Consider the following 15569-nt stretch of genomic DNA (forward strand, 5'->3'; position numbering starts at 1 on the left):
TTTGTTTTGTTTTGTTTTAGATAATGTGAACTTATTTTGCAACTGAAGTGTGGGGATGTAAAATTATGACTAGAAGTGCAATATTGCACTCATGATATTCATCCAATTTATACAATCTTTCCAAAAGTTGAGGCCCTAGCTAAAAGTGAAAACCTCCTTTGTTATTTGTTGGTGAGGTTTTTTTTTTGTCTTGTGCCCACCATTTCACAAAACAACCCCCGCCCCTCCTCCCCCCATTTTGAGTCTTCAGGACATATCCATCTTCCCTGATGTCTAAGCAGGACACTTGGTAACACTTTACTTGACGCCAGTGTCATAGGCATGTCATTACAGTGTGATAACAGTGTCAGTGTTATGCACGTGTCATAAACATTATGTCCATGTCACAAACATTTTATGATTGTTGGCCTTAAGTGACATTCAGTTGTCTTTGTCGGAACGGAATGTCACCGAATGTCACTTTTATCTATGACTGTGCCATGACAGTTATGACACTGTAATGACATGCCTATGACACCAGCGTCAAATTAAGTGTTACAGGACGCTCTAATGCTAATGCATCTCCACTGGTCCTCTCTGTCAGAAGTGTGTATTCAGGCAAAACATGTACATTGGGATTTTTTGTTTTGTTTTTTGTTTGTTTGTTTTTGTACAATTTTCTTTTTTTCTACTAAAATACATGAAGGGGGGCTTATGTGGTTTTGCACTACCGAGATGTTACAGATTCATTCTCTCAAGATGCAGTAATTGTACTGATTGACTGTATGTATGCAAGCTTTCAATAAAGTGACAGATTTATTTAACCCTTCCTGAAAGGTTCTTACAGTCATCTTCCCCAATTATCTTCGGCACACGTTAATGGAAAACCATCTAAAATAGGACATATCATTGCTTTGTTACAACACAATTTTATAATCAACTGAAAAAAAAGTTAAGTTAAGTTTAGTTTCAACACAAGAGCAGCTGAGCATAGTCACATATACAATCAATAATCTCTACGACATCTCGATCTCGTGCAAGATTCTCACATCTATGACGTCACTGTGCCTCTTCCATGGAACTGAACTAGGCTATCATCTCACCTCTGGAATGGACGGGACTGGACACACACACACACACACACACACACACACTTTCAATCAAAAGATTAACTTCTAATATGGCAAAATATTAGACAATAAAGCTTTTGAATCTCTTTGAATATACAGTATGTAACTCTTTTATTGTTAAAAATTCACTCTTTCCTGAATAGTTTTACATGTTTGAAGACACGAGGTTGTTTGACTTTCTTTGGTTTCTTTTCTTTCGCATGTGCATGTTCTCTCTGTCTTTTTGACTGGGCAACCAGGCTGTAGTGGGACCTGATCTGCTCGACCTCTGTTCGCTGGAAGGACACGCTAGCCTGGAGCTTCTGCAGCAAGCACAACATCTCCACAGTCTTCTTCTTGAGGAAACACTCCAGGATGTCAGGGCCTGGCAACATGAGGCCCTTCTCACTCTCCATCTGCAGAAACAGAATTAGCATTAGGAAAAACAATACCATACAATACAATACAATATACATTTATATAGCGCAATATCACAACTAAGAAGTTGGCTCAAAGCGCTTTCAAAATACACATACAAATACACACACATTCTCACATTTACACCTGCTCTGGAGGCTGCCGTACCTGAAATGTGCAACACATGTAAGGCTGTTCACACACACAACCAGGACCGTAAAGAGGTGTTTTCGCCACTGTAACCATTTCACTTTGTTCACTATGCTTTCCTAGCCTGGTTTTACCAGACCACATTAATTACTTCGTAATTCATTTTTGGTCTGGATACTCGATGCCATGGAGCACTCAGATGGGAGAAGCGTTCTAGGTTTGAAATGAGTGGTGACCAATCGCTGACAGTTAACGTTCATGGCGCATTTCATTATGCGCCCAAGTGCGTTCGCTTATTGGCTGACCACCTGGAGGACGACTAAACCAGAGATTCTTTAAGTATATAGAGATAAGCCAATGTAATAGGTTGCTATGGGCACCTAACATGACCAAGTTCCGGTCTGCCTAAAGGGGCGTGTCATAATACTCCTACAATGAATAGAACAGTCCTTAGGTCTGCCTAGGTCTGCCTAAAGGGGGATTCCCCCCCCCCTCCCCTTTGCAATAATAGAACCCGGAAACAATGGGCCAACGGAACCTCTCTCTCTCTACTCTCTCTGACTAAACCCTCCCCAAAGAGAAGCGTAATCAGACCATTTGTGAATTATTGAGTTATTCAAAATGAATGCTCTGGCCTGTCTGTCAGACTAACGTTTTCCCTCTAGGCGAGTACATCTATGCAAAAAAAAGACCTAACCCCAAAAAAATTGATACAAAAGGTTTTTCAACTGATTTTGTTACCTCTATGTGTCCTTAATAACATACTAAAAATCTAGGAAAATCTGACTTCAGGAAAGGTGTCATTTTCAAGATCAAAGTTTTTTTTAAATAAAGGTTACTACATGATAATTACATTGGCATGAACTAACATGTTGTCAGGATCTGTTTGTTTGGAGTGCTGTTTGGGTGGATAAAGACACTACTGCTATGATAATATCCATGTGCTGTTTGTCAGGGCACATCATCAGTGATGAATCATGGTGTCACTAGGTATTTTGGGTCTTTCAGCAGCTGAACTGAATAGACAGGAGCCACTACATGTGTAAGTAGAGGGCAAGGTGAAACGGTTGGTACTGGAGACAGACCATGTCCTGAAAGGACGTAGGGCTTTAGCATAGCTTTCGGGTAAGCCAGAGTAGGGCCTGTTGTAGCTTCATAGGCAAGGGTCAGGGCCTTGTATTCAATTAGGGCATGAAAAAGAGGACATGATTGGGAAACTGAGGCTATGTGGTCAGAGAATGATAGATGGTCATCAACAGTGACACCTAGATTTCTTGTGGCCTTATTTGAGGCAACAGTAGCAGAATCCATATTGAGCTCGATATCATGGCAACCTAAATCTTTGGCTGGGATCACCAGCAGTACTTTTGGGCGAGGCTCAACTGAAGGTTGCATTCCTTCATACTTGTGGATAGTTCAGAGAGGCAAGCGGAAATGTGTGTGACCGTGGAGTCATCTGGCACAAAGTAACTGTGCTTCATCGGTGTAACAGTAGTATGAGAAGCTTTGAGAACAGATAACATGGCCCAGTGATGTGGTGTACATGGCAAATAGGAGTCCCAGCACCAGCCCTTAGGACACCTCTGTGGAGAGACTATGATTTGAGGACAGCTGACCTTGCCCTTGATACATGCTAAGAATGATACCACCAGACTCAAAGAATGTCTGGAAGAACTTGAGACACATAAAACTATAAGAGAGATGTTAAATAATCATCTTTTGAAAAAAAAAATGCTAGCTGGTGTGTCTGCACAAAGATTTTTAGATTTACTACAAAACAAAAAGAGATGTCCATAATCTCTTCTGAAGATATCTTCTGGTTTACTAGAAACAAAACAAAAGAGTCATTTTGAGCTTGGCTTTTTCAGATTTTGAGGTTTTGCATTTTGAAATTTAATGCATATTTAATTAGATATAGTCCAATTACCATATTAAAACATAACATTTCAGAAAACTTGCAATACATTTTTTTCTCACAAATATGTGAGTAATCACCGGATTAAGTTTCATGGTGATATCGGCAAGCTAAATTTTTTGGCCTATTCACCTGGAGTGTCTCTTGACCCTTATAATAAGCCTATGGCAGCCATGTTGAAAAAACTCATTTCCCAAAGTCAGATTTTACTAGATTTTTAGTATGTCATTTAGCAGGTCCAATAGTAATAGAATCCATAAAAAAACCTTTTGTATCAATTTTTTTGGGGTTAAACCCTAAATGTACTCGCCTACTCCTCAACTGCTGCCAAACGAACCTTGAGTTTGGTGCCCATGTTGAAGTGCACGCTGTTCTTCCCGGCCGTGAAGGTGAGCCGGATGTCCTGCTGGGTGGCGATGCGGATGCTGATGTTGCCGCTCAGGCTCATGCTGATTGGCTGGAACGGCGGCGCGTGGACGTGCGCGCTGAGGTCAAACCAGCTCCAGCGCCTCTTCAGCGAGCCGCTCTCACTGCACCAGGTGCCTCCCACGGGGGTCATGCTGACACTTCAGACAAACATAGCACACAGGTCAGGTACCATTAGCTGAGTTGCTGGAGCTTCCTTGCTGTAAGAAAAGAGAAAAATGGACAAAGCTGTGTACAGAGTGTAGTGTAAAATACCAGACGTTGCCATTGGGGTAATAGCATGTGGCCTGACCCCTGGAGGTGAAAATAGCTTGAACTCTGGGCAACAGGTCTGCATCCTCTAGTATAACGTAAATAAACTGACCGCGGTGCACTGAGGATATAAGGACAGCGATCCGGCCTGAGGGGTAGCTTACAAGATATTAAGGAGGAGAACTGGACGGCTTCATACACAATAGTAGAGCAGCATTTCTTAACTGGTGGGTCGGGACCCAAAAGTGGGTCACAGAGGGGTCCCGGGTGGGTCACGGAGCTGTGGTGTAAAAATGTATGAATTTACCTTTTTTATTGCCATTCATTGTCATTGAATAAATGACTGTGATGTCAAAGAGAGAGTGAAACATGGTCAATACTCACTTCCACAAGCATGTCAGCATACCAGGGCTTGACACTGGCACCCGAAAACCGGCCAAATGCTGGTAAAACTGGGCTGTGGCTGGTAATAATTTCAGTGTCACTAGCCAATTTGGCAGGTAGCTTATTCTCTGGTATGACATCAGAATAGCTTACATATATATTCTGCACTTTGCCCCGTGTGTATCAATTGTTTGTATTAAAGTTTAAGAAAAAGCTCAGTTGCTGAGTTTTTATTTGTTTGATGGTTTGATTCAATGTAGAAAGCTGTGTACTCGTCTTTTTCTCGCTTTAGCACCTCATCTTCTGAGGTTAGGTGTAAAGCGCCATGATAAAGAAAAGAAAAACAATACCAAATTTGTGCCTAATAGAGTAACTAAATGGCTAGTGACTCTGGGAAACCACTAGCCATGGTGGCCGGCAAGCGAAAAAGTTAATGTCAAGCCCTGCAGCATACAATGCAAATGCTGCAAATGCTGCAAATGCTGATGCATATTACTTGCACACTACAGTACACGTAGATAGATAGATTGTTTATTTGTCCTTTTGGAAAATTGTTCTGTGCCATTTTCATTTTCAGTGCATCTGATACAATTACAAAGACATTACAATAGACAAACATACAATAGACAAACACAACACCCACCATCCCTCCAGGACAAAAAGACAGGTTGACAAAAAACCCAACTTAAACACAGTAAAGTGCAGTATCTATAACACAATACAGTTTTTTTCCTTATCTTTTCTCTATTCTTAAGCACATGGAATGATGTATGATAATGTGCTATAAATATTTTTGATTGATTGATATTATCAAATGCATGGATATATTTTTGATCACTATTTCAAGATTCTGATGGCACAACAAAATATTGGGTCACAACGGCCATGACCATGGACAATCGTGGGTCCAAAGACTATTCCAGTTACAACCCACTGCTGTAGAGTCAGAGAGAGTAGAGAGAGAGAGGTTCCATTGGCCCATTGTTTCCGGGTTCTATTATTGCGAGGGGGAGGGGGGGGGGGATCCCCCTTTAGGCAGACCTAGGCAGACCTAAGGACTGTTCTATTCAATGCTAGGAGCATTATGACACGCCCCTTTAGGCAGACCGGAACCTGGTCACGTTAGATGCCCATAGAAACCTATTATATTGGCATATCTCTATATACTTAAAGGGACACTGTGTGAGATTTTTAGTTGTTCATTTCCAGAATTCATGCTGCCCACTCACTAATGTTACCTTTTTCATGAATACTTACCACCACCATCAAATTCTAAGTATTCGTTATGACTGGAAAATTTGCACTTTTCATACATGAAAAGGGGGATCTTCTCCATGGTCCGCCATTTTGAATTTCCTAAAATAGCCATTTTTAGCTGCAAAAATGACTGTAATTGGACCACACTAGTTAATATTTGTTTATTACTTAGTAAACTTTCATGTAAAGATCAAATTTGGCAATAGCCTAAAGCATAGTTGCAGTACCTTTTTTGACCATTTCCTGCAGTGTCCCTTTAAAGAATCTCTGGTAGAGTATATTGTGGAACATGCACAGATCAAACCAAGAGCGTGACTGATAAAAAGGATACAAAACATGTCCTGTTCCATCTGGAAATATGAGGACAAATGTTTTCCCATTCCTGTGGTGTCTTAGGAGAATGTTTTTCCTCTGAAAAATGACACAAAATTGTGAGGGGAATGTAAGTCGATAATTCATTGGAACTAAACTTAGAGCTGGTCCACATCAGATTTGCAAATAGCTGTGCGAAAAAGGAGATGGCTACACACCTTGACCTCTGCTTGACTCTCTGGGAGGGTCAGTGTCTCAGGAGGGGTAATGATTTCCATTTCGGGAAGTTGAGACTCCTGCTGGCTATTGCACAAGCCCTCCGAAAGACGATAGCGGATGGTGGTGTCCTTTGTTGCAATTTTAGGTTTAGGTCCTATGGCATTCAAAATCAATGACTGACGTACCAAACATACAGTATGGCTTATGTTGTCGATCACTCAGCTGTTTTGTTTTAAAAATTAGCAGTTTATTACAGCACACAGGGCTGGTCTGGGGGAGAAATAGGGCCCGGGCACTTTTGGCTTAATGGGGCCCCTCATAATTAGCAGCACAGAACTGACTCACCGGTGGGCCCCAATTTTCAGAAATGTAAGATATATATTATATATTAATTAAAATATATACAGTATATATATATATTCATTTTTTTACATTTCGGAAAATAGGGGCCCATGAAGGTGCAGGGCCCACCAGGAAATGCCTGCTACGCCAGATGGCCAGTCCAGCGCTGACAGCGCTAACAAGTCGTATTCTCAAAAGTATATTATAAATACATGTAACCTACGTGGGCTGATACGAATCCCAGAGGGTGGCGTTTCGGCTAGTCTCCTCATACGCTCAGGGTTTGTCAACCTAGAAGACACAAAACAATAGTGACGCATACCATTTTACATGTGTAGAAGATAGCCTGTCTTGCCTACAGTACTGTAAAGGACTGCTTTAAGCCAATGTGGTTCCCCCATGCACTGTACCTCACTGGTGCCACCTTTATAAACAATATTTGTTAATTTTGGGTCTTCAATTCAAGTAATTTGTATTTGTCACATACATGGTATTGTAGTGAAATGATGATGGGGTCATCAGCTCTGCATCTTAAGAATTAAAGAAGTAAAGTAAAAAAAGGAAATAAAAGGTGAGAAAGAAGTTAAAGAAGAAGATGCGGTGCCCCCTCAGAAATGGCTGGTGCCCCTGAGCACTGTGCCACTGGCCCTTATGGATAATTCGGCCTTGGTTCTGTAAATGTGAAATTCAAGCTTCTGTTTTCCCCTTGTAAGAACTGGTTTCCCATAACATCACTTAACATGTGCTCACATTTGCTTGGCCCTTTCTTGGTTTTCACTTTCACCAACAGGTTGCATTTCTTCATTGATTTTGAATTCATGCTGAAATTTAGTTGACTTGTCCTCCTCCTTCTCCTCCTCCTCTTCCTCCTCCTCCACCCTGAGAAATAGAGTTCTCATCCTCCATGCAATTTCACAGCAAAAGAACTGCAAAACAGTAACATGCAAAATATTTAGTGGATACACAGGGCAAGTCTATCAGCAATGTTGCCCACAAAATTGTGTGTTCATGTTACATTAATGACTGCAAGCAAAAATTGGCCCCCGGGCATGAGTTTGACATCCCTGCCATAAAGAGTTCCCCCCAAAATGGCAACTGAAGATTCCTCAAAGAACCTCTTGGGTTCTCGTAGCCTCTTAATGCAGCAAGGGTCGCCGGCGACCCTATTCACTTGCTGAAAATGCTTAACTACATCATAACAACATTGCCATGACATTACAGAGAGCCATAGTGCTGCGCTATTAAAGTGTATATCGCAGGTTAACCACTACTTTGGATCAATGTGTACACACTGTATTCAATAAATGATCCACATATATAAGTCCCTCCAAAAACGATGTTAAACAACGATTTTTGTTGTTTGTTGTGGCAAATGTGGGTTTAACCGTAACCTGGCGACTACGTCAGGCGAGGCCATGGGTGAACGTTCTAATTTTATTTGCCTGGAATTTTAGTGGGAGAGTTGACTATTTCGCCCGGAGCACGCAGCTGATTGCATTGTGTGAGACAAGTGCAGCGCGAGTACAATGCAAGTGCTGGTACATTGAATAAGAAGCAGTGATAACGCGCCAGTTGCCCTAGCCAGGACAACTGAGGGGGCATTCAATTTTCGGCATTATTTTGCGTTTGGGCTGTGGGAGGCAACTTCGTTTCGTTTTCACCAACACCACTGTGAAGTGTGTGTCACTATGTTCACGGTCTTTACCCCCTTATGAGACTTCGACCCAAGGATGTCAAACGTGAGGGGGGCGCTTCATCATGTTGTGTATGATAGTGTCACGTTTTGCAGCTCAACTATGTGGTTTGTCAGAAACTCGCGGCAATGACAATGAAACGTGGTGCTCGAAACAAGTAGACAAATGCGCCATTTGACATACGGTGTACTGATGTTCTCGGACGTATTGCAAGGAAGGTTCATTCGTTTTCTGCTGACGGCCGTGTGGACCGCACAGGTGCTTTCCGCTGTGCCCAGACAGATTGCTTTGCAGTCGTTTGAATTTGGTAATCTCTGGCACTCTTACAATGCAACCGACTGCTTTGCACCTTGCCGTTAAAAAGCTTGGAGCGAATGATTCACCCAAACGGTTTTATTTATTTATCATTTGTCGCTGTTTACATTCTTTCCCACTTGGACATGATGCTGAAATGGCATGATAGACCTAAAGGTTGATACTAACAATGTCTGGTAATTTGTAGTGTAGGCCTACTTGAAATTTGAAATCACATGGTAGGCCTAGCCCTTCGAGACTCGCACTTTGAGGCAAGCGCAATCGTAACCACTCACCCCCCCCCCCCCCCCATTTTTTTTTTTGGGGGGGGGGGGGGGTATAGTTCGAACACTGGTAGGCTATTTTACTGCCTCACGGTCACATGGCACCCTGTAGCGGTCATGATATAACATTGGCAATGATATTTATTTCATACCCGTACGGCATAATTCAATCACACACCGTACAGAATACAGGGCTACCGCTACTGCGGGCTACTGAATGGCCTCGCCTGACGTCACACAATAGATTAGAATTCTTTGAACATGTTACTGAAAATACACACTTTTCCTCATTATATTTCATTTTCTGATGCCCTGTTGCATGAAAAAAATGATGGATAATTGTTGAAGTGGTAGAACTATCAAATGAAGTCCATTATTTTGAATAAAAATTAACCTGAGATATACACTTTAAGGAACCTTCAAGAAAATCTAGAATCAATTTGTCACATGCAGGTGCCTCTGAGCTGTTACGTCCCTCAGAGAACATTAGGGGTTGCTCCACAGTTCTTCAGGGACCTTTTAATTACCTCCGCCAAGGAGGTTGTGTTTTCGGTCGTGTTGGTCTGTTTGTCTGTCTGTCTGTCTGTCTGTCTGTCTGTATGTCTGCCTGCCTGTCTGTCAGCAGGATAATTCAAAAGGTTATGAACGGATTTTGAAGAAACTTTGTGGAGTTCTTGGAAATGACAAAAGGCACAAACGATTAAATTTTGGTGGCGATAGAGGGATTTTGCGGGATAGGGCGAATTTTGACATTCCATTTTCTAACTCAAAAAAAAAAAAAAACAAGGCAGAAAGACTTGAACAAAAGTAGGGTGTAACATAGTCAAATGTTCTATCAAACAGCACACTTGGCGGAGCTCTGCACTCTCTGAGTGCATTTCTAGTGGTAACAGTGTGCCAGGGCTGGCTGGTGGGTGACTGCTACCATGGTTAAGAAGACCCACCGTCTCTGGTTCTGCTGCCTGACTCTGTTTCTCTGCCTGTTTCTCACGAGTCACTTCTGGCTTCTTCACTTGCTGGCAGTACTCGCAAAGACTTGCATTTGCATTTGGCACCTCGGTCAGTTGCAGTTTCGAAGATGAATCTGAACTGGATCGCTGGGTTGTGATCTGTAAGAAAAAAAAAGAAGAAAAAATTACAAATTAAGTAAACAAACAAAATCACAGAATCAGTTACTACAAATTACTCAGACATGTTTTATGGTGTCATGTAGCCTATATTCTAAACTGAAATAAAAAAAATAATGTTAAACAAAATGCACAGAATCATTGTATCAAACTTAATTGACTATTGCAAGTAGGCCTATAATAATGCTTGAAGAATTCCTAACCTTGTCAAACTTCTCTGTCAATTGCTCTGCTTTAGGGGGATCTTTGCTGTCTGTTTGAGAATCCTCATTATTCCTGCTGATTTGCAGCCCGACACTCTCCTTTTTTGTGACAGTTAAGGGGGGGAAAAGTGTTACTAATTCATTAAGCAGAATGAATAGCAATGGAGGTTTGTAAGAATGTGGGTGAACATATAAAATATTACTTATCCACCTCTCTGAGACTCCACGTACAGACACAGCACAGTACAGAGTCTTGCACTGAGTAGCCAGCGCATACATTTTTAAACCATGCATAACATTCAGACACTACGGATAAATGGCAGCAGCAGGACACATGCTGTGCCAGTAGAACAGCTGGTAGCGAGGTCTCTGGGTGATTTACCTCGGCGTTGGGTTCTTTATGTTCCACATGCTGGGGAGACGGTGTCTTTTCATGTTTTGGCACAGAGCCTTCTGCCTGGCTACAACCTGGCCACATAAAAGACAAATCGCAATATCACTTAACTGTAACAGGTGCATGCAAAATATGGATAAAAAAATATATAAAATATGGATAAAAATTGTAGATGTGTGTGTGTGTGTGTGGTGGTGGTGTGTGTGTGTGTGTGTGGGGGGGGGGGGGGGGGGGTGCAAACTAACTACCAGGTCTACAACTGGTCTGATGATTTAGCTTCCGTGACACCCAGTCCCAGTCCGTCTGCGTTGACCGACTCAGTCTTGTAATAATGACTATTCCATCTTGTCCAAGGATGTCTACATGCTCTGAGGAGCTGGAGCGACTGTGAAATGTACGTAAGAGAATATGGAATATGAAAGAAAAGAACAGAACAGAACAGAACAGACAGTGGCGGATTTAGCAATTTGGGGGCCTAAGGCGAAGTTAGCTAGGGGGCCCATCGGCCCACCGGCCCACCAAAGTGTGTGTCCCCCCTTGAAAAATAATAATAATAGCCTAATAGGCTTGCTTAGAGATGCTTAGAATACAGCATCTTCTGTATCACAGATACACAATTCAAAAACTAAGCTCTCTACAACAGTCAGAAGACCTCTTGAACATAATGTGCTTGGGCCAAGTTTTGCTTTAGACATTTAGACAGCATTCAATGTTGACATATTCAACATTGCAATCTTCACATGCACATCAATCAATTACACATGGGCATCAAAGCCTTCTCTCTCTCTCTCTCTCTCTCTCTCTCTCTCTCTCTCTCTCTCTCTCCCCAGACCATTGCAGTGGCAAACACAGATCAAAGTTCAACGACACTGTGAGAAGGTGAAGTTTCCCTCCCCCTTCTCACTGGCTAAGTTAGCCTATTTTTAAAACTCACGAACGGTGTATTTATGAACATTTGTGTTTACTAAACTGTCGGGACTTTGGCGAGCGAAAATACACGCGCACACACTCGTACACGCGCACACTCGCACACCTGCGCTCGCAATGAAACACTTTCTCCAACCTTCTTCCGACATTGTCATGGCCATGGGCGGAGGCGCGCACAGTCAATGGCAGGATTCCATCAGTGACTTTTGGGAGGGGAAATGTGTGGGGATTTTGTCGTGTTTATTATTTGTGACGATTATGAATGTGTACTTGGGCAATCTGCGTTCTATGTGGTTATGTTTTGAGTATTGTGTTTAAAACTGGCTGTTTTTTGTTTGGCGATGGTCGGAAGGAATTGTGAGACCAATCGCGTAGGCTAGTCTAGTCATGCAGCGTTGAGTGAGTAATTGAATTAGTTGAATAATTGGCTGGCCCTAGGAAAATGGGTGTATTTAAGCCGTAGTCAAATCGTTGATGTGAGCGATTTTGATTGAGAAGCACCTGGTAACCAGTAGGAGGTGGCTTCGCGTAAAACTGCTGCATATCGGTGTAAGCAGAGCGTTGTGCTGTTAGACTTTGATGCTGCAGAAGTAATTTTGAAGACTGTCGTATTTTGGTTTGCCAGAAGTGTCCTGTCCATGTGTTTTGATGCCCCACGTGCACATTTATTTTCTAATGTCTGGTGAAAAGGTAAATAAAAAGGCCTAATTATTTTTGATACTTCCGACTTCGTGCCTCATCATCTCCACTCCGCTCGTTACGCACACATCCTTGACAGAGAGGTAGCAGTCGCTCCCTCACAGACACACATAAAAATAGACAGTAAGATTGCAGTGTATCATTTTGCCCAAGTGCCCAAATGCCACCACCGCCACACCCAACTGCGTGTGCACATGACGAATTGGACGGCGAGCAGCAAGCATCTCAAACTGAATTGGCTACAAAACAAAACACCACGGCGGGTGAATTCCCAAACCAACCAACTGAGGCATAGTAGTAGCAAGTTCCAATTGCAATCACACACAAGCGCGCGCGCGCACAACACACACACACACACACACACACACACACAATCAATGTGACTTACTATGAGTAGAGTGCGCTGTCTTTTGTCAATCACGTCGGCGTTTCTCCAGGCTGAACTTCCACATCACCTCCTGTTAGCATCCAGAACTAGCCAGCAATATCGCCACGTAACGCAGTTCATCATTAAAAACTCCAGCATATCTACTTGAGCTATGGCTGACATGTCAGCTAATTCTGCGATGTTCTAAATCTCGCCACATCGCATCAAGTTACAGAATGTTCCTTGAAAGCTGCATGCTTGTTTAAGCCTTTCCAAATTTCGACAGCATGTTTCTGAAATCATTTCAGAGAGATTGAGAAGGTTGTCTGATGATACCGATGCACCGTCTGCAAGCGCTTAAAGGCTGCGTCCTTTTCAATGGAATGACTTACTCGAGCCAATTCCAGTTCACATCTAGAGGAAAAGTAACGCCTTTTTGAAACAAAATATCTCACGAGGTATTCATTCAACAAAACTTGGGGTTATCAGTGCCGCGGGCCATTCACAGATCCATCAGTGGGGATAGCCACAGTAGTTGACCTGCTAGTGCTACAGTGTAGGGCACCGTTTCCTTGTCGCTGTCCGATCCACGGAGATAGTCCAGGCTTCTAACATGTCATGTCTTGGGTTATCCAAAGTTACAGATGTTGGAGTTTTAAAACATTTACGCACAGTGTTATCCATATTCAGGAAAAAACTCGCATGACTGTTCAACACCTAGAAATGTCAGTCACCTCGCTTGAGTCGCTTCCGTCTTCAGCGCGTTCGCGGAGGGACCTGCTGCGCATATATGGGCAGCAATGCGCACTCACAGTGCGTTCCGAATGCGCCGTAATTACGCATTGTGCGCATTTGAGCTGTGCAGATATGCGCAGGCATGTTGTGTGGGAACGTAGCGAATGTTTTGGAACTCGTCTCGCGCACATGGCATGCATGGATGGAATATTCCATTTTAACACGAAAGAGAGGGGTGTGCACGGGATCTGTATTTGTTTGTAATGTATTGTGTTGCTCTTATTTCCAATTTAAACATACAAAATTCATTATTTATGAAAACCCATTTATTTGTGAATTACTGTCCAAAGGGGCCCCAATTACTATGTGAAATGTTCCGCTCCCAGTCAGATGGGGCCCCTAAATTTGGGGGCCTAAGGCGGGGCCTAAGGCGGTTGCCTAGCAACGCCTCTATGCAAGAACCGCGCCTGAGAACAGAAAAGAAAGGTGCAAATGTTTCAGTCCCCCTGGACTTTCCTCAGTCAGTGCTCAGTGTTTTGCACTGAGGACATTCCAGGGGGGCTGAAACGTTTGCACCTTTCTTTTCTTGAGTTCGTCATTCTGTGTGTGAATCCCCCCTGCAAATAGTCTACTCTACACCTTAAGGCAGAAAAAGAAATATGGAAGCATCCTCATAGTTGGTTTCAGTAATGATAATATTTTGTGTTGAGGCCGTAGAATGTAGGCTGGTACTTTGGCTGATCTGCAAATACATTTCATATCCTGTACCTCATTTTTGTTAAGGCTTCATGGATGGATGAAGTGGTGACCAATGAGTACCAATTAGTGGATAATAATTCACCTTCCACACACAACACCTTTTGTCACACTCTGTGTGTGTGTGTGTGTGTGTGTGTGTGTGTGTGTGTGTGTGTGTGTGTGTGTGTGTGTGTGTGTGTGTGTGTGTGTGTGTGTGTGTGTGTGTGTGTGTGTGTGTGTGTGTGTGTGTTCTGAAGGACATGTTAACCATGGGACATCAATACAGGCAAACATCCTATGGGTCAACTTCATTTTAAGTAGGCCTATGTTCACATATTTAGGTAGTCCAGATGAAGAGTTTGGAGGCTATGCCTTCTGACTACTTCCCTCCTACCCGTGTGCAACTTACGAGGAATTCCTTGAGCTGATTCTTTGTTCTTCCCAAGGACCTGGAGAAAAGGAAAATAATTAGCCCACAGTGTAGGCTACTGAATGATAAGGTGATGCACGCCAATTAGCTTTTACACTTTTCATGGCCAGCAGACTGTAGGCCTGCACACATAATTAGGAGCAGTAAGCTCATCAGCAATAAATAGGCCAATAATATATTCATTCAGAAAATCATTATAGGCAACTGCAGTCTATCTAATTGCGACAAAATGCCCACTGCAAGAGTAGCCTAGACTAGCGCATAATTCGAGTAGCCTAAACAACTATAACAAATTATTGCGAGCAAAATTATACAGTTGCAAGCAATAATCAAAATCACTCGTTATTGAGACATTGACGACACAACATCGCCCTAATGCCAACCTTTCCTGCTTCCATGCGCTATCGGCAGGTGATTTTCTGTGTCTTTTATGTAGCCCGCTATGGATAGGCTTGAACCATACAACTTATCCAATCCTTCCAACTCCCTCTGCAGTCTTTGCACGTTTTGAACGGTCAGTTCGAGCGGTGAAGTCCCGGAGCTTCTCTGGGTTGTCCCAGGTTCTTCCGCATCCTTCCCTTCAGATTTTTCACTCATTACATCAGTTTAAATCAGTAAAGATCTAAACATATCGGTAAATGTATTGCAGTTAGCTAACGATGTCATTACGCGCAGGGTAGGGTAGGTCACACATGACAACAGAGATGCATTCTAACCACAGAATACAATCTATGATTCTAACCTAAGGTTCGAAATGACACATTTGGCATGTTATGTCACGATGATCCTGTTACCCAAAAGAAAGTAGGTTAACTAATATTGCCCTTAAATTTTGTGTCTGCTGAGAGTAGGCTATTATTCTAGTTTAGGACGCATAGCCTACAACGACAAGATAACATACATTTTACATGTCAT

General features: G+C 42.6%; 2 protein-coding genes across 2 annotated transcripts in view; one reads left to right on the top strand and one right to left on the bottom strand.

Moving 5' to 3' along the window:
* cog3 (component of oligomeric golgi complex 3) overlaps positions 1 to 803 on the top strand; it is a 29085-nt gene extending 28282 nt beyond the window's left edge. The window contains exon 23 of the mRNA XM_063213316.1: positions 1 to 803. This exon is cut by the window's left edge and continues 1431 nt beyond it. The gene's annotated coding sequence lies outside the window, so the exon portion shown is untranslated.
* Positions 804 to 1203: 400 nt separating this feature from the next.
* LOC134460780 (glutamate-rich protein 6B-like) lies at positions 1204 to 15351 on the bottom strand. Its single transcript, XM_063213322.1, has 13 exons — positions 15038 to 15351; positions 14634 to 14673; positions 11007 to 11143; positions 10747 to 10832; positions 10365 to 10463; positions 9979 to 10143; positions 7513 to 7688; positions 6986 to 7053; positions 6420 to 6574; positions 6221 to 6300; positions 4252 to 4407; positions 3908 to 4136; positions 1204 to 1504 (listed from the first exon to the last, which is right to left on the bottom strand). Exons 1-13 carry the CDS (start codon positions 15249 to 15251, stop codon positions 1235 to 1237), a joined length of 1875 nt encoding a protein of 624 aa, XP_063069392.1. The 5' UTR covers positions 15252 to 15351; the 3' UTR covers positions 1204 to 1234.
* Positions 15352 to 15569: the final 218 nt, after the last annotated feature.

The sequence above is a fragment of the Engraulis encrasicolus genome, chromosome 13 (genome assembly GCF_034702125.1).
Source record: "Engraulis encrasicolus isolate BLACKSEA-1 chromosome 13, IST_EnEncr_1.0, whole genome shotgun sequence".
In the NCBI taxonomy this organism is placed as follows: Eukaryota; Metazoa; Chordata; class Actinopteri; order Clupeiformes; family Engraulidae; genus Engraulis; species Engraulis encrasicolus.

What these genes read in the sequence shown, in the direction of transcription:
- LOC134460780 (XM_063213322.1), bottom strand. Translation starts at nt 15,251, where the DNA reads ATGAGTGAAAAATCTGAAGGGAAGGATGCGGAAGAACCTGGGACAACC. An exon ending in AGCGCATGGAAGCAGGAAAG is followed by an intron (nt 14,674 to 15,037) that starts GTTGGCATTAGG and finishes CCTTTTCTCCAG; the next exon opens with GTCCTTGGGAAGAACAAAGA. An exon ending in GATGGAACAGGACATGTTTT is followed by an intron (nt 4,408 to 6,220) that starts GTATCCTTTTTA and finishes ATATCTTGTAAG; the next exon opens with CTACCCCTCAGGCCGGATCG.